General features: G+C 39.8%; 1 protein-coding gene across 3 annotated transcripts in view; it reads left to right on the top strand.

Annotated features, from left to right (window-relative positions):
• The window catches only part of LOC120543908 (glutamate receptor 4), a 117,797-nt gene that overhangs the window by 73,912 nt on the left and 25,001 nt on the right, over positions 1–18,884 (top strand). For 2 of the 3 annotated variants that reach the window (XM_039777296.1, XM_039777294.1), the window contains exons 6-10: positions 1,287–1,445; positions 3,779–3,946; positions 4,733–4,837; positions 6,824–6,934; positions 14,693–14,899. In XM_039777296.1, coding sequence (XP_039633230.1) covers positions 1,287–1,445; positions 3,779–3,946; positions 4,733–4,837; positions 6,824–6,934; positions 14,693–14,899 — 750 coding nt within the window. Of the gene's footprint in view, positions 1–1,286; positions 1,446–3,778; positions 3,947–4,732; positions 4,838–6,823; positions 6,935–8,106; positions 10,766–14,692; positions 14,900–18,884 lie in introns of those variants that run through there. The other variant, XM_039777295.1, reaches the window with a different exon arrangement.

Raw genomic sequence — 18,884 nt, 5'->3', positions numbered from 1 at the left:
CAACAACTTCTCTTTCTTGTATAACAAGAACACACACAGAACATGATACATGTGAAATAGTCAGCAGTGGTTACAGTTTACAGTTATACGGAATCCTTTTTCATAGACTGAAAAAAAAAAACTTCAGCAACTACAACGGTACATTTTGCAGTAAACTTCACTTGAAATTCAAACTTAATCTTATTTATCTTTATTTATAAGTGTCAACCCAGAACATAAGTTATCTCAGGACACTTTACAGATAGAGTAGGTCTAGACCACACTCTCAAAATAAAATGAGTTCTAGAAACAATTATGAATAATACCACAAGTAACATATCAAAGTTGAGATCATAAAAAACTAGATACAAATATGTCAAATGCCATCTAAAAAATTTTTATTCTACTTCTTTGTCAAGATGGTGCGTAAATAGTGATTGGAACCCCACATTTCATGGCAGCACAAAAAATCCTCTAAAAGAGCACTTTGCTTTAATCCCAGACTGCCACACCACATTTCAGGGCTATCCGAGGGAAGCTGAGCATTTCAATGATGTGTTTATAGTCCAAGACGTGTATAAGAAGTATATGTATAAGAAGTGTGTATCTTTTAAAGTTACAATACATTTACAAGAAGTTCCTCTCTTTAATTTACTGTACCCCCACTGCACAAAATCAAGTTTTGCACAAAAATACTTTAATGTTGGAAGATGGTTGCTAAAGCCTCATATTACCTTCTGCTCGATGTGTTTTTACGCAAAATGAAGACTGTGGATTGTCCCCCCATCTTTATTGGAATCCCGTTAAGAAGGGATTTTTTATCAGGGCTGGACAGCAGGAACGGTTACAGCAACCAGGAATTCTTCCAGTGTCCATATGGGCATGTGGGTATTGTATTAGAGGAGACTTAAAAATGTGCACCTATCCTTTAAGAACTGTTGAGAAAAATTGGGTTATAGGATCAGGGACTTGAATTCATAACCATGGAAACTATTGAGGTCTGACACAGACTGCTGTCATGTTCAGCTCCCTCTGACAGCCTCAAAGGAACACAATATGCAGTATGATGGTCCCGGATCATTGCTAAAGAACATTTAGACCTATTTTCATCCACTCTTTTTCCCGTTCTATATACAGTAGTTTAGTGGTAGTTCAGTGATGGCCAGCTGTGAGTATCTTTGCCAATAATGTAATCTAATCATCAATACCTACATCTGCCAAAAGAGTATTCTTTGATTATGTTGTTGACTTGTTTCTTTGTGCTGTCACTGGATTCAGTCTGCTCTTTCCCTTTGTTGCCCCTTAAGGGTTTTAAGGACATCAATCTGGAGCGCTTCATGCACGGTGGAGCCAACGTGACAGGTTTTCAGCTCGTCGACTTTAGCAACCCCATGGTCATCAAACTGATGCAGCGCTGGAATAAGCTGGATCAGAGGGAGTACCCAGGCTCAGACGCACCACCCAAGGTATAGTGTCAAAATAAGATGGAATCAAAACAGCTATGCAACACAAGGTTTGTATTATTGTTGTTTGGTTCTGTAGCTGTGAGCAGAGGACCCTTCCGAAAACTCCTTGGTGTAGGATTCAGAGAAAACAAACAATTTTACAAAGGATTGTGTGATTTTAGTGGCTTGCATTAAGGAAGTCGGTGTTCAAAGCCAATTTTCGAATCTCATTTGTGAGTTTTCAGGTCAGTTTCAAATCTCTAAAATTGGATTTTCAGACTGTAGCAAAATCAACTGAAACCAACGGCTACCTGGAGGATGGGAAATGTACCCAAAACTGACGGCTTGTGTTGTGTGGTGGGCAGTCATGTAAATGACATGCTATGTGTAGTCAATGGGCTAAAACATGCAATGTCACGGTCCTTTAATGATTCCTCTGGGGTGACTAGAGTTGTTGCAGCAGCAGAAAAATAGCGGATGCAGCAAAGTAAGATAATACAAGAAAGTACAGTGCCAGATAAGATGAAAAGGGTATGAATACTGCACATAGCAGCGTGTTTGCAAGGTGTGCAGACAGCAGCAGCAGCAGCATGCTGATACAGAAGTGCATGATAAACTGGCTTGATGCAAAAATTAATAAATAAACTATGATACAATGAGAATGTACTCACAAGGAACAGGCATCGTCATCAGCAGCAGCTCCACTTTGTCCAACGCTGTCATCTGCAGAGATGTGACAGACTGACCCACTTTACATTCTTTTCAGGCACACAGATTGCAAATGGCACTGGGGCAAGAAGGCATCACGCCACGGTGGTCAGCAAACCTCTTTCCCCCCCCCCAGCAAATCTGTGTCCAACAAAGATTTCTATTTTAAAAACCAGATGCAGTGGAGTGGAAACGGTGTGAGTCAAGCAGTGTGTAGTATGTGTTTCTGATGGATTGGGTGTTTCAAATTAAAAGTTAACACCACGGGGCGATATCGCATGTAGTTGTGTGTGTATGTGTTATCTGTGTGTGTGTGTGTGTGTGTGTGTGTTTATCCCCACTCCATTTCTTGATTTATTGCTCTCTCTCCTGGAAATCCACTCAGACTAAATTACTCTGCTCCCCATTAAGTTTGTCCACAGCCTGAGTCACAGTCGGCCCTTCCTTCTTCTAATATAGGAACACTACTGGAGAGTTTGGGCCTTCCTTTGGCATGTTGACTCACTTTGCAAAGACAAATGTAATGCCTAGTGTTTAAAAGTTCCAGGAATCAGCAGGTAGTGAACTAACGAGAGATCCCTGTGCTGTGTGACAGCAAGCTTGGGAGATACTCATACACCATTTCCACCTGGTATTAATGTGTCTTCATATGTTGCCGTGACAGTGACATCTGATCAAGTTCTTTGCATTTACACCTGATATTAATAAGCTTTTTTAAGAAATGTTTTTTTTGTGTTCAGTCAAGTTTTAAGTCATGAAAATAATTAATCAACTCCCTCATGTCCCTCTTTCCATGTCCCTTATAGCAGTGAATTTATCCCACACCTCAGCTGTTTGTGTGTTACTTTGGGCAGCTTGTCAGAGAGTAACGGGGTTAGAGTGCAGCAGTCTCCGTAGAGAGCCATAAAGAAAAGGATTCACCCCCAGCCGCAGGCGAAAGTAATGAACTCCTGCTAGCCAGGATAATTAATGCCAGACTGCTACCCGGCTGGACAAAACACTTGCCTTTTCCCTCTCTTTTCCCCTGGCTCACGCTCCATCTTCCTGCCTTTTCGTCATTCACTCAATTAGTTTTCTGCCGTGCTGGAGGTGACTTTTAGGGAAATGTATGGCTCGTGACGGGGATAAGGATTCTTGTAGAAGCAAATAATCAGACGCAACACAGAGTCTTCAGGTCAAAGATGGATGGATAAAATAGTAAGCAGAGTAGAACTGCTGCCTCTCTGCAACGGCCAGGCCGTTAGGACGTACTGCTTGGCCCTGCAGAAACTCAGCGTGCTCTCAGAGGCAGCCCTACATAGATTGCTTTGAGGAGATCAGACCAGCAAATATTGCAGAACATTTTGCCTGTCCAGCTAAATTAGCATTTAACTGGCCTCATACCTTTTCCTAGTGTGTGTCCCCCAGTGCTGTATATACCCAAAACAGACAGAGCAGCCGGTTAGCCTCCAGGTTACAGACTGTTATTTACAACTGGGTTTTTATTTCAGTTAAATAAAGCTGATAGGCCAGAGTTGGGCCAGAATTCCTACTGCAATGGTTTTATGTAGTGTAAGGTTTTTTTCTTTCTTGAGAAACCTGCACAATAACCCAACTGTGCCCACACACACTAACATCTGTATCTCTGATCATCTCCTGTCTCCCAGTATACCTCAGCGCTGACATACGACGGGGTGATGGTGATGGCCGAGGCTTTCAGGAACCTGCGCAGGCAAAAGGTAGACATTTCCAGACGGGGGAACGCTGGCGACTGTCTCGCCAACCCCGCCGCCCCTTGGAACCAAGGCATCGACATGGAGCGCACTCTCAAACAGGTGAGAGAGAGACTTGCTGTCACAACCCGATGTGAGTCGAGTGCAGATGTGAGTTGCGCATGCGTCACTTTGCGACAATGACGCGGCGTTCTAGATTAAAGGCTGAAGTAGCCTACGAGAACCTGCTAACGAGAGACTTCTGTAATAAATAGATAGATAGATATATAGATAGATAGATAGATAGATAGATAGATAGATAGATAGATAGATAGATAGATAGATAGATAGAAAATGTAGAACTGTTTCACTAGTAATGATAGGATGTAGATAAACCTATCAATGTCAATACAATAAATATGGACCTACATAATGAAGTTCGTTCACTGCTGGCTACAAGTTAGCAATCAAACACAACAAAGGCTGTCACTTAAATGGCATTTTGAGCTAACGTTAGCAATCAAACAATCATAGATAGCTGAAATGTTTTTGAAATGATTTCCATCTTCTGTTATTGTTTGTAAGGAGAAAAGTTTATTATTTTATGGATTTCACAAATTTCAGTATGCAGGATGGTAGGGGGAAGACTAATGAATATTAATTAGGGAACTCATCCCTGAAAGGCTAGTACATGTTGCCTGCTCTGGTTGGGTTGGTTATGGTTAGGGTAAGAATGTCAGGGCGAGCCATTCAGGGATGAGTCTTCCCCTACCATCCTGCAAAAAAGAAAAATTCGCACCTTGCTTGCAGCCAGATCTGGATCCCTTGGCGTTATGCCGTAAACCGTTTAAATCTGCCACTCTGCATATCATTCTATGTTTGTATTTCTATGCTCCCCTCTGTTTGCAGGTCCGGCTGCAGGGATTAACAGGTAATGTCCAGTTTGACCACTATGGCCGCAGGGTGAACTACACTATGGACGTGTTTGAACTGAAGAATAATGGACCCAGACGGGTAAAACATCACACCACACTGCTTACACTTGTGTTATGGATGTACATTTGTCCAAGTCAAGTCAGTAATACTGTATATTTTAGCATACACAATATATCCTCTGCTGTTATGTTAAGTATCTGGGGGCTGGGACGACACAGTATGTAGTGTGACATTTTCTATTAGCATACATACGTGGGTTGTAAAAAAGCTTCAGCCTCTGACGGCATCTCTGATGGATGTCTGTTGATGAAATTCAGCGGGAAATGGGAAAGAGAGAGGGAGAGAGCACTTGTGAGAGTGATGGCGAGAGGATGAATTGAAATAGAGAGCAATCAAGGTAGAGGGGAGGAGGAGGGAGAAGGGGGGGAGAGGAGCAGGAAGCAGAGAGGAGTTCCCATCAATCAAAAGCTGCTTTGGCCTGTCTTCCTGTGCACAGCGAAGGTCCTGTCAGGACACGGTGTGTGTGTGTGTGTGTGTGTGTGTGTGTGTGTGTGTGTGTGTGTGTGTGTGTGTGTGTGTGTGTGTGTGTGTGTGCGTGTGTGTGTGTGTGTGTGTGTGTGTGTGTGTGTGTGTGTGTGTGTGTGTGTGTGTGTGCGCATGTGTGTGTGTTTCACAGCCTCTCTCCTACATCTCCTACATTTTCCATGTTCCTCAATCATCCCAATGCCCCAGCACACAGGAGGTATCAGCCAATCACAGGTCTTCGTTCCCTCTGGCTGCCCACCAGCGGCAGCGGCCAGCTGGCGCGCTCGGCGTATCCACTCTCACTGACTTATAGCTGCTTATGATTGCTGTCGAAGATCTTTGTCTGTGACATATAATATCAATGCATTACTTGGACACAATATTGGTTTGCAGATATTGGCTGTTTATCAAAACATCACAAATGGGCCAACCAGTGCAATGTACCTCCTCTCGACAGTCAGAAGAAGCGGGTATCGTGACCCCAACATATCATGTCTGTCAGTTCCAGTCGGTCAGTTTGACCCTGAAGGATTCTGGAAGACGACAGCGAGGTCAGCTGCACATAGCTTTTGAAAAGAAATAGCAGCGCAACATCAAGCTTGAAAATGGAATCTTGCCGGGCCGGGGAATAATTCAATATAACCACTTATTGTCCTTAAGTGGAATCACAGCATGATGAATGAATGTTTAGAAATTATAAAAAAAATGAGCCTGAAAGTACAATGCTAGCTTTGGAAATAGCACTTTGAAAAAATGAACTTGAGTCTACTTGCTGTGTCCAAAGCTTTCAACCGCATCACATTAGCGGATAGGAAATGAGGTTAAAAACTCTAAAGCTATTAAATAGACTTTGAGTCAAGATTTATTTGTCAAACCAGAAAATACTATTTAAAAACCATAATCATGCACTGTGGGAAAAACATTATAATTATTCTTTTCATCCACTTTTTTAATATTTAGGTATATGTCTGATTAAAATGTTATATGAGAATCACGACTGTCATTATATATCCCACAGTGTTGATCACTCACCCTGATCGTAAGCAAAATATTTTTCTTTATTTCGGCAAAAGTAAAAAAAAAAAAATGCAACCTTTAATCACATCAGAAAGTTTAAAAATGGTTTATACTTGTGATGTAAATTATGATTATAATTTAAAATGCCATTCCCTCCTAAATTTATCATTATTGAAGGTCTTTGCTGCGTATGATCACATAGATACAAGACTTTCAGCATGGGTGGAGAAATTTATTTATAATTAAATTCGCATTTTGGTCATGATGACTGTCTGCTTTTGGGTCAGAAAGGTAGATATTTCCAGATACAGCAAGAACTAGGCTTTCCTTCATCTTGTTTGGCAGCAACATCCATTTCTGTCAAGAAATCCAGCTCCACTGCGCTGTTCAGACGTCAGGGATTGCATCAACAAAACTGGTCTGCCAAAATAGCATAGCAAGTTGTTCACGCGCCGTTATGCAGTATATTAGCACAAACACGTGAACACATATACACAATCTCATACTTTGTTTTCCCTGCAGATCGGCTACTGGAACGATGCAGACAAACTGGTGCTGATCCAGGACTCTCCGCTGCTTCCAAATGACACTTCTGGCATGGAGAACCGCACTGTTGTAGTAACTACCATCATGGTAAGGGACCGGCATGTTCTCACCAAAACACACACACTTATGCATGCAGTCATATTCTTAGCAATATGTAATGCCTAATGATAATGATAGTTTATCACCTAATACATAATACCTGAGGGATATGCAGAGTCAGGTGGTTCAGTGGCTACACATCACACACCCTACCTCTACCATCAAAACCTGCATTCACAACAACCTGACATTAAAGTATGGTGGTGAGGCGGACTGTTATCCTTCACCACCCTCCCATTGTAAAGTGCCTCAGTTTTTAATGAGATGCTTTACAAGCATTATTACAGTACTCTGTGTATTTGCACTTTAGCACTATTAATTCTGCTAATGCTATTCTTGATGAACCTTGAATTCCAGGGTCATTGTTCTTGTTTGATGCTGTATTTTATCATTGATGTAGACATAATGTAGACATACTGTACGTGCAGAATCTACAATAGAGCTTGAACTTTTTAGCTATGTAAAAAAAGGTATGTTTTGTTGCCAGCCTTTAGAGCCAAAAGTGAGGACTTCTCTGTCATTTTGCACAGACACTCAACATTCTCACTCTGAGAAATCCATCATAAAAATGGTAGAGATACCATTATATTGATTCTATCGTAGGATACATAGTAAACTTATTCAACGGTGGACTGATGAAGTTTTCAAGGATGTTCAGATTTCAGCACTTTACAGTACGTAACCCTGGAGGCCCTTATGTTGTGTACTATGACTGACTATGAGTTCAGGGATCACACATGCTTTGTTACAACATTATCAGTAAAGAGACTCTTAAAGAAAGGGGCTTTCTTGTAATTACTGCAATAGAAACTTCAAGAATCAACTACCGCTCACTTACATTATCTTTTATTGCACCAATAAACATCTCAAAAAGCAATCAAACAGCTGCCGTTTCTGAGGTTTTTGTTCTCATTGCACAGATAAAAAAAAAAGAGAGTTCATAAATGATTTCCATACAGCTATAGAATCAATCAAAGCATTTAACACATGATTGAAATGAATGGCCTTTGCATGGCATGTCTCTGGCTGTGGCAGTGGCTCTGACATGGCTGACTGCAGTAAAGCAGCCAGATGTTAAGTATACATGTAGCAGCTGAGTGGAGGAGGGAAGGAGGTGGGAATGGAGAGTCACAGCTCAGCACAATCCTCCCTCTTTTCAGCCCCTGATGAGGAACCCCATTTTAAGAAACTGAACCCCAGTTGGACGCAAGCAGCATTTGAAAGCACTTAATGGCAGAGTGATGGATACAACAACCCAAGCCAAAATGAAGCCCTAAAGACACTGGGCGAGAGGAGAGACACGGCAACTAAGTTAATGGACACCATGTTCAGAAAACTGAACAAGAAATGGAGCGACTCAGAGCCATAATGGAGCCCTTTCGAGAGAAAAATGAAATGCAAATGGAGGGAAAAAGACACTGTGTTTTTTGAGAACGGTGCTTGTGGATGGACACCCATTAAAGCTGAAATGGGTCCCTAACAGCGCAGTGTCTGTTTACTAGCTTTTAGCTCCCACTACACCTTGTTTGTGTATGTTAGATTCATGCATTGTCATGCTCGGTGTTTTTGTGTGGCCTATCACAGCTTGAATCCCATCCTGATTTGAATTTGTAATTTTTGCAAAGATCTATGGACCTTGAACTATAAAGCGAGGTAGTAGCAGAAGGTTAATATGCATTATGTCCAACTGAGTTCCTGTTTGCTCTAAATCTGTCACTTTCTCCGACTACCTGCTCTGCCGTACAGTACATTACACACTCGGGGGGCTTCCTGTAAGCTTTAAAACAGCTTAGAAAGACTGATGCTCTCATAATCATCCCAGTTCATATCCATTGCGCTTTAATGCAGCATGATATTATAGTTACATTATGATGGCTGCCTTTCACTCCCGCTTTTAATGTTTGTGAGAACAATGTTTGTTTTAACTTAATGAAGTGTCCCGGTGTTATATTGCATCAAGGCTGCCTCCTTTTTTAAGGAACTTGTAAGGAGAAGTTATTAAGGAGCAGTTCAACATGTTGGGAAATGCTCTTGTTTGTCATCAAACATAGGCTAGTTGCCCTCTGGTTGTGGTGTGTGATTAAGGTCAGCTAATTATAACCCAGACCTGTCTTGGTACTGTATGCACAACAGTAAAATTATTACTAACTTTGTCATCTGGCTGTTGACTTAAAGGCAAATACTGCAGAAAGTTAACAAACCATACCCTGGGGCTTCTCTGAACTTGAACTTTAAAGAATAGCATAAGGCTATTGAACAAGAACAACAACAAAAAGAAGTGGTGATGATATTGTTATCGATTTTCTTTCACGTTTATGTGAACATGAGATCTAAGTTTAGTATTTTTTGTGCATTGTTATATTTATTTTTCTATGATCTTGTTTTGTCTTTTTAATTAGCTTCCCTGTCAGACGTTTGGTATGTTGTAGTCATCCTTGTTGTGGTGTAACAACACACTAGAGTTCTGCAAAGGCCAAAAACCTAGACCCACACCTAACCCAAGACCTGAGGCTATATTTCTGCTCTAAAAGTTATATGATTGCTTTGGAAAGTTTTGTTCACAAATAAAAAATGGCAACACAGTTAAAGAACAGCGTACAGCTGCTTCCAAGCTGTTTAATGGGGGGCTAGTATTCATATAGTAGCTTTTGAACTTTATAGTTTTTCAAGGTTGTTACATAACCTTGTTCGTGAGCAAATCCATTTCATTAGGCCACTCACTTTTACTTTGAATGAACAGATCTGCACCCACGTCATGATCTTCTTTTGTCTGATAGCTAACAGACCATCCATGATGTCTCAGTGCTGCCTGGACGTTGGTGCATTAACAGAAAAGCTCCCACACAGACATGTACAAAGTTTGACTGTCATCTTATTGACAAGACATGGCTGAAAGATTTTATGAAGTTGGTGTATGGCTTCAGACTCATCCATTGCACTTTAAACCTTGCACACTCTCAATCTGCCCGAGGGTGGGAGGTATAGACAAGGTCCTGCTATAATGTGCTGTTTCTGTGGGAGAACATGTTTGGATTTTGTGGATAGAGGCTGTTTTGATACCCCAAATCTCTCCTAACGATGCAAATACATCTAGCACATTGGGCCTCATGCAAGAAACTCTGTGAGCATGCCAATTTACTAAGGGGTTTGACAAGTTTTTTCTTAAGATTTTATCAGCATCTTCATGTCAAACCATTTCTGCTTTGTGTCACAGCTTTGCAATGACACAGCGTTTTCAGGTGTATGGATATTGTTCCGAGTTCTGCTAAAAATACATTATGTTTATGTATCTCCATCAGCAGGACTTTGTGCTTTAGGTTCTTCTATTTACTCTTGCGTAATGTTTTTGTGAATGAAAATTGGTCATAAATGGAGCAAAACAGGTAGCCTTATACAGCAATTTGGGCGCATTAAACAAGTCACATTTTGGCATTCATCAAGTTGAAATTAACAATTTACTCTAAATCCGACTAGGAACCTTTGTTTGATTTAATCTTACGAAAATGAGTAGAAGAGGTTAAGATTATGAAAATATTCTTGCATGAGGCCTGAACATGGATGTAAAAAAAAATAACTGGCAAACATGATATTACATAAAAAAAAGAGAAACTAAAAATAGCAGCTGTTCTTTGTAAGAAAATAATTAAGTGATTTATACAGCAATGGTGTTTTTTCACCCATACTCTAATTTTCACTTGATTCATTATTTTTGCTGCAAGTAGCAGACAGTGACTACTGTAAGTGTACAGCTTGTATGTGAGGTTGAGTTTCAGCTATAACAATATTGGCATTCATTAAAGCACCATGGTGATTTAAAAACCTTGTCAAGGCCGTGATGTTTCACTGCAGCAGCCATTCGAGTGCACAAAAAAAGAAAAAACACAGTGGACATTTGCAAATATGTTTTCTATTTGTGCTTTATATGTGCTCCCTCCTTTCAATGTCATACAACCACATTAAAGCAAATGAAAATGAGATTAGTGCCTCAAGTGGCTACTGATGACTAAGACCCAGAGATGAGTCACTTACTGAGAAGCATTATTGTATGTTTGCTTCTTAAAATGTTGTTTTTGTGGTCAGGTTATTGTAAAATATGGACCTTTATTCTACTAATTACTACTCATATTCAAACAGAATGTAGATTGATGCAGATTGTTTATTTTACATAATGCACAAAAGCACACACACAAAACCCAACAGGCAGATTTTAGGAGACACAGTCTGACAATTCTGATGTTGGTACAGTACATATGTGTGTGTTTGTGTGTGGACCCTGATATATGTATCCATGGATTTGTGACATCAAATGGGCCCTGTAGCCTGTGTGCGTGTGTGGGCTTGTTTGTGCGTGAGTGTTTTATGTGTGCTTGTGTGTGCTTGTGTGTGTGTTTGTGCTTTTAATGGCATGTTTAATTAGTCTCATTAGGCAGTGAGTGTAGCAGTGTGGTTGGGATTATTGACCAGCCTGTCAGGCCTGCTGGCCTTTGCGGTGAAGACCTCTGAAGTACTGCTCTCTTCTCATGCCAGAAACACTGACTGCATCCTTTATCTTTGCCACTCACTCTGCTCCTCTGGCTGCCAGCACTGTCATCTACCCTGCTATCATAAATCACATGGATTAGGGCTGTTTTCCCTCTGATATGCAGTACATCCAAAACATCTGCAAAGATCAACTTGTGAAATTAAATCTTCATCATTACAGTGGTCGAGTTTCATTAAAGCGTATCATGAATTCCATTCTTCAGCTGTACATTTTGGGGAATTGTCAGTGGAAGAAAATGCTTTACTTGAAGTGGTGTTCATAGGACAGTTAATCATGTGTAGAATGTTTAATAACAATAATAATTTAATAAATTCTTGTTTTGTAGATACTAGTTGAATAATTGCTGTCAGCGCTGACCATGTTTCCTGTGACTGTTTCACAATAAAAAACACCCCAGTGCTTTTGATGTGAAGCAGAGGCAGTAGGGAATGTTGAGTTTGCATTAGCAGTAAATTAATACAGCTTTAATACATTGTTAACAGGGTGAAAGTAAACAGTGAGACTGACATAAATTAGATAAAATTACAAACAGTGATGCTGGATTGCGTGCATGGCTCTTTTCCTGTGAATCTCGTGGGTAAATAGGATATTTGAATCTGGTGCTGGAATGGCGGACTCCACACTATCAGTGAAAACTACTATGTAATTACAGAATGTAAATACATCAACTGGCTATTATCATCCCCCTTGTTAGCAAAATGACCAAAATGCATGCCCCCTGTTAACCTGCCATCTCCCTTCCCCAGTAGCAGATAGAATGCAGGGTCAGTTGGGTTGTTTAGTTGAATATCTTAGACTAGTCTGCCTGACTCATTGATCCTTTATCTGACTGAGGTTTGTGCAAGTTAGAATCTATGGCCTCGACCATGGCTCTGAAATATCAGTAGCTTTACTGTGGATTGATAAATCTATGGAGCTGTCTGTGGTGCTGAAGTAGCAGATAGATTTGTAATTGTGACTTTTTCTCTCTGTACACCCTTCTGTCAGTTTTGTCTCGGATCTATAATATTCTCTACTATATAGCTGGGCGACCAAAAAGTCGTTCATGGGGCGAACCGGGCCTGCTGGTTTTGCCCCAAATCTGCTTTTAAGCATTTTGATTGTATTACTATGTATTTATTATGATCAGAGTTTGCAATTACTATAGTGTGCAAAAGTACAGAATGATGGATACTTTATAGTTCAAGGCAAATCGTTAATATTTGTTTTGGAAAAAGCTTTATATATCCTTTTAATTCACATTTATTAATGCATTATAACCCACTTCAAGTAAAGAGAACATTTTTGTGTTGTGTAAATTATGCAAGGACTACAATTAAATACCACTCTAGAGCACTATGTTGTGAAGCATAGATTCTAAATGTCTTGTACAGTAACATGTTGTTGTGCCACGGGCTCAGCCTAGCATTTGCATTCTCTCCTTACTGAGGAGTCTTTGGTTTACCTTGCTTTGGCCCGCGGCAATGTCAAGCAAACACATCTAAGGAATAAATTGCTCCCGTTCTCAATATGCAATCGGCTGCCGTCCATGACAAAAGTAATTTGTTTGGAAATATGAGCGCAGAAACCAGGCAAGGTTTACATTTAGATCACTTTCTTAGCAACAGTGAATCTAATGATCTATAACCGACGGCTGGTCACGGTGTAGACTGATGTAGCCACACCTGATTACTGTAAGTGTTCAAGTCGAGTCAGGCTTGTTTTAGGTATTAATTCATTTATTCTGACTGCAGATCATTTCTCACTTATATTTAGCTTCATGTCTGCCTCCATTTCTGCTTAGTCATACGTTCCTCCCTTCTCTTTGAGTCTCTGTGTATCATGCATCCGTATTAACACTTTGATGATTTTTTTTCTCCTTCCGGCCTCAGCTCCAGTCTGTGCTGTGTATGAGCACGAGGCTGTCATTATGATTACACATGCATTCCTTTCTGCTCTACACTAAATTTTCTCCTAGCAGTTGGGAATCAAGTTAGTTTAAATAATTTCACTTAAAGCTGCACTATGAAAGTGAAAAGTCCAGACTTCCAGAAGTAAAAGTCTTGGTTATTTTCTGCAGATAATATTAGGAGAAATAACAGTTGGAACACTTCCACACCCTGGATGGACATGAAATGTTCCCGGTTGAATCATCATCGTCACGACTGATCACGACTAACTGTGTTATAAAATATCTGGTTCTTTGATAAAACGTCAAGGGGACATGCCTGTGTACATAAGTAAGAAGTTAACCAAGACCAAGGTGCATCTCAGTAAAGAACATCCAATCACTGAGCTCCAAATGTTGTTTTGCAGATGCCAAAGATTAAGATTAAGATTACTACCACGTTTTGTTTCTCAATCACAACAACAAAGCCATCACATCACGATACAGTCCACATCATGTGGACATGATTTGGGTGGAAAATGTGCTGTAGTCCAAATCAGCAACTGCAACTTTAATTAAGGTAACCACTAGCATCATATCAGTCAGTGATGGTGCCAAACTGTTAAATATTTTTATATTTATTTCGAAAAAAAATTCCATGGTGCAGCTTTAAAATATTATTTTGTATTGCTTTATGACAAATCAAATGTTTTCCATGCTCAGTACTGAAGACAATCAATATCATAAAGTGACTGAACTGAAACTGAAGGCACACTGTGGGGTTCTCTTGTTAACAAATATCTTTACATTTAGTTTAAGTGTTTCTCACCGAAACACATCGTGCGTAGGCCTATCCTTGAGGCCTAATAGAAATGTCATATGTATTTCCTGCCTTATAAAGCATTTAAATTTGTAAAGCGTCTTTGAGTTCCATGTAAAGCGCTATTTAAAACTTATGTATTATTATTATTATTATTAAATCCTACATTGTTTACTTCAGTGTTTGCTAGCTAGCAATCTTTTTCTGCTGCATTTCTATGTTTCAAGAGGTGTTACTGCCACTAAATGTCTTTCAATGAAACAGCATGTAACCATCAGCAAAAACATCACCTGCATGCTCGTTCATGAGATCAAAACATTTCTCCATAGCACTCCTAGTGGTCAAATTTTCCCACAGGGTACCTTGAAACTTAACCCTGGTTGGTATTAAGGAGCTACAGCTCCTGTTTGTCATTCTGTTGTTTGTTGATGTGTCGATGAACCATTGTGCGAGCCCTCATGTCTGTGTGTCTGTCTGTCTGACGGTTTGGTTCACTGGTTATGGTCCCTTGTGTAGGAGGGTCCCTATGTGATGCTTAAGAAGAACTGGGAGATGTACGAGGGCAACGACCAGTACGAGGGATACTGCGTGGACCTGGCCTCGGAGATCGCCAAACACATCGGCATCAAGTACAAAATCTCCATCGTTCCCGACGGAAAGTACGGTGCCAGGGACCCAGAGACGAAGATCTGGAACGGCATGGTCGGGGAGCTGGTGTACGGGGTAAGAGCTTTTGTTTTCTCCTTCCAGCACCCTAAAGCACTATTTTAGACAGGAATGAGCTTTTCATCTAAGATGACTCATCTCATTCAAAATTTAATTTTATTCTGTCAGTAATATCCATGATGGCATTTAGAGACAATGTTGTCTTCTTCTAATCTGCTAGTACAATACATGGGTACAGCAGCTTGGCTTTTCAATTTAAACTGTAAGCAGAGAGTCCATAAAAGTAAAGATATATTAAACAGAACAATTTGTTTACCATTTCTTATCCTGATGACCTTTTGATAATCATAATAAAGCCGTAAAATGATGAACTATTTGTGCTTGTTCCATTTCATTATGGAACATCTTAACATACATTCTCAAATGAAAGCCAGTATTAAAGTTATGGCAGAGTTATGGCCAGCACAAATAAATAAAGGCCATTAAGAAACATATGAGCTTTATTAAAATAATAGCTCATATAGTAAATTAAGCTCAATGTGCCTTTTTTAGAGCACTAATTCATCAGTACAACAAGTATAATGTCATACTCACCAATCTGCTGCTCTTAGTAACAAAGCAATTGTGTTCATCATTAATAGCTTCTTTTTTGCATTTTCTGATCGCTGTTAAGCTACAGTACTGTCAATGAAACATGTCCTTCAAATGTTTCAAATTAAAAGCCAACCAGGAACAGAAGTGATTATGCAGTTAGAGCTGCTGGAAGGCTTTTTATTTTGAAACATCTGCGTTTTGAGTGTGTTGAGTGTGAAGAAAATGCAAAAATGGAAGCGACTAGAACTAATGAGTGAATAAAAAACTGTTTTTCTGTCAGAGATGAGTATACTGTGGTGAGCATGATATGAGTGTTGTTATAGTGATGTAAGTAATGCTGATGAAATGTAGTTATCCCAAATGTATAGGACAACAGGTTAACATGGAGAAAGTGTTCAGTTTGCATTAATAGCAAATGAAAGGGAGTCATTGTACTAAAATGTGATGATATAAATGCTGGTTTTCTCTGCACTTGATGTAAATAATTGTTTAATAATGTTCAGTAAGTTAAACAGACTATTGTATATATATATATATATACACACAAAAAAAGAATTTCATGATCTGCAGAGTTCAACTTAATCTCTGTCTGAAGCACCGCTCCTGTGTGTTGTTTACTGTGTCGATAATTGAACCCATCTGAAATGAAACTGTAAACAGACCAGCACTCCCTGGTGGTATTAATGCTAGCAGGAATTAGTGGAGCATTAGAGCTGAGCCTTTGGAGTGGTTAAAGAAGAAAAGTGGAGGTATGGAGCTTGTTAAGAAATCTCTAAGGTGATTTAATTTGGAGGTGAGGTGTCTTTCTGCTGTTGACCTTGCAATGGGATCAATCCTATATGGTATGGGATGACATTTGGATTCCATGTCCTGAAAAGACATCAAAGTGGGGAAAGAGATGAGTATTTGTGTTCTTGTACTTGAATGTTTTTGAGGACAAAACAGCCTTATGATGATAGAGAGGGATAAAGAAACGCATTCAAAGTGAAGCTTTTGTCACTTATACGGAAATAAAATTGGATTTAGGTTAAATTAGAGGTTAGATTAACAATACAAAACACTTTTAATAAATACATGTCAGATTTGTTCCCTGTCTCTGATGGAGACTATAGAACAATAGTTATTTAACCTTTAGCAATTATTTATTGAAGTTTGCTTTTCCCCGTCAACATTCTCTGCTGTGCAGGAAATGATGATGATGTTACATAATCGGCAAAAGCAATTTGTTCAAGACCAAAAAGAGAAACCACAGTTTTTTTTGTTCTTTTTTTTGTGATGAGCTAAGTGGCATTTTCACAAAGTGGCATTTTTCTCGCCTCTTTGGTACTGCAGTGACTCACTGCGGGGTCGACTGCAGCGAGTGCGAGGAGTGGCATAGTTCGGGATGTGTCAGGACTGATCAAGCAGTACACTCCACTTTTTGGGTAAAGACTAACCAGGTTGGTCCAAAGCACAGGAAAAGGGAAAAAGTGCAGCTATGTGCTCTGCTATTTTCATCTATTTAACAAGCACTCTGAGCAGAAACACATTATGTCCAAAAGCTTTACCTTCAACGGAAGACATAATGGGCAAAATGGCTTCAATATAAATCCTCTAACAGGAAAACTGAGGTATGAATATTGTCCTTTGTACAAGTCCAGCTGTCATCAGCCAATTTTTTGACTTTAACCTTATCAGTCACAGACAGAAAAGTGATAATTTTGATCGCACCTGTCTATAAAAATTGTGTAGTAATTGTTACATGCAAGATGAACCAAAGTATTTTACATTAACGTTTTATTCATTGTTTATTTTTGTAGGGACAGCGCACAATTAAAGTAGCTGCACCAGAGTTTGCTAGCAGCCAATGTACATCTGTTGTCCCTGCAGGTAGACAAAACATAACCAAAGGACAGTACAATACATACAAGTCCCTCAGTTTGATATAAGAAATAGAATCAGTATGATAAATGGCAAAATCTGTGGTGGTACTGCAAATCATCCTGAGTCCCTAATGTTTATGGGTATGGAATTCCACTTCCCCAATACTTTAAAGGGGCTGTACTTGATATTAAGAGCATTAAAATGGCAGCAAACAACTATTTGCTATGTAAAGATATAGTGGAGTAATGGCGTCCAGAGTATGAAATCACACTCCCTCTGTGTGTGTTGTGTTCTGAGCTTCTCTGTTCTTTGTTGTGTTAGCCGGTCTGGCTGCGAGCACATGATACTGCATGTCAGTGCCTTGTGCGTTGGTATCAGACGCCGAGGGCCGTGACAAAGCTTTGGTATTTGACGAGTTGGGGAACGGGCGGTGAGAGCTGTGTGGAGGCAATCCCAGACCTTTTCTGAATATTGTGTACAGTCCCTTTTAACCGAGAAAGGAGATAGACTTAAGGCAACATCTTTCTAACTGTGGTACTCAGTCACCCTGAGGAAATGCTCTAGTCCTGTCTGCGCCTACTGACGGGACAGGCCAGGCATTCTCTAAGAGGAGCGGGTGCGAGATTATGAAAACGTTTAAACATCAGGCATTCATCCGAGTAAAATAAGAAGTTATCAAAGAAATTATATATTTTTTCATAACTTCAAGTTAACTTAAGGTTAAAAGTGTAAAGGGTTAATATTAGCAATAACAACAAGTTTTGGAATAAACATCCAAGTTAGGACCAAGAGAGGGAGAATGAACAATGCCAGTGGAAGGCCCCCACAAGTTCAGTTCAGTTTTATTTTTGTCATTGCTACATCATAACAACGAAATATTGTTAGAGCAAAAACAAACAGACAGGCATATCATTTTAAGCTGTTCACCCATTTGCCTTATCTATATATGTCCCCATGAAAAGAATTTACCCATGACTTTATACCTAATTTAATTTAACTCCACATAAATACCCCGAGAATGACTTTGTACCTAAGTTGACTTCCCATAAATCCCTCTAGAAAAACCCCATAAAGTGCTATGTCCATTAAAGTGCATGGTGCAATCGATAAAAAGTATAGTAATACCTGTGTGTGTGTGTGTGTGTGTGTGCGTGTGTGTGTGTATGTGTTGAAAATATATGCTGTGCACCAGTGTGTATAGCCAGTATTGCACGATAGAGTGTGTGATTGGGGATATATGGGAAGCCGGCAGCTTTTTCTACATTGTTCATGTGACCATCTGAGGACATGGAAACTACTTTCCCCTCTAATACTTTGCTTAGACACTATTCATTTCCTCCCGGCTCTCCCTAAAAAAGCCTTGGTGCTACCACAACAGCTCTGCCTCCTTTTAACCTGCCATGTATTTTAGCGCACACTGAATGCCCTGAGGCTGTCATCTTAGTGCATTTTGCTGAGGATGAAAAAAGAACTTTAATCTCTTTCATTTTCTTTCCCCTCGTCCCTCTTTTTCTTCCTTTCCTTCCTCCTTAAGTATCATATGGTCGTAATGAAACTTTAAATTCTTGCTGATATTAAGCCCTTT

The sequence above is a fragment of the Perca fluviatilis genome, chromosome 16 (genome assembly GCF_010015445.1).
Source record: "Perca fluviatilis chromosome 16, GENO_Pfluv_1.0, whole genome shotgun sequence".
Lineage (NCBI taxonomy): Eukaryota > Metazoa > Chordata > Actinopteri > Perciformes > Percidae > Perca > Perca fluviatilis.
The sequence above is the reverse complement of the archived record's forward strand: the minus strand, read 5'-3'. Positions and strand labels throughout refer to the sequence as shown.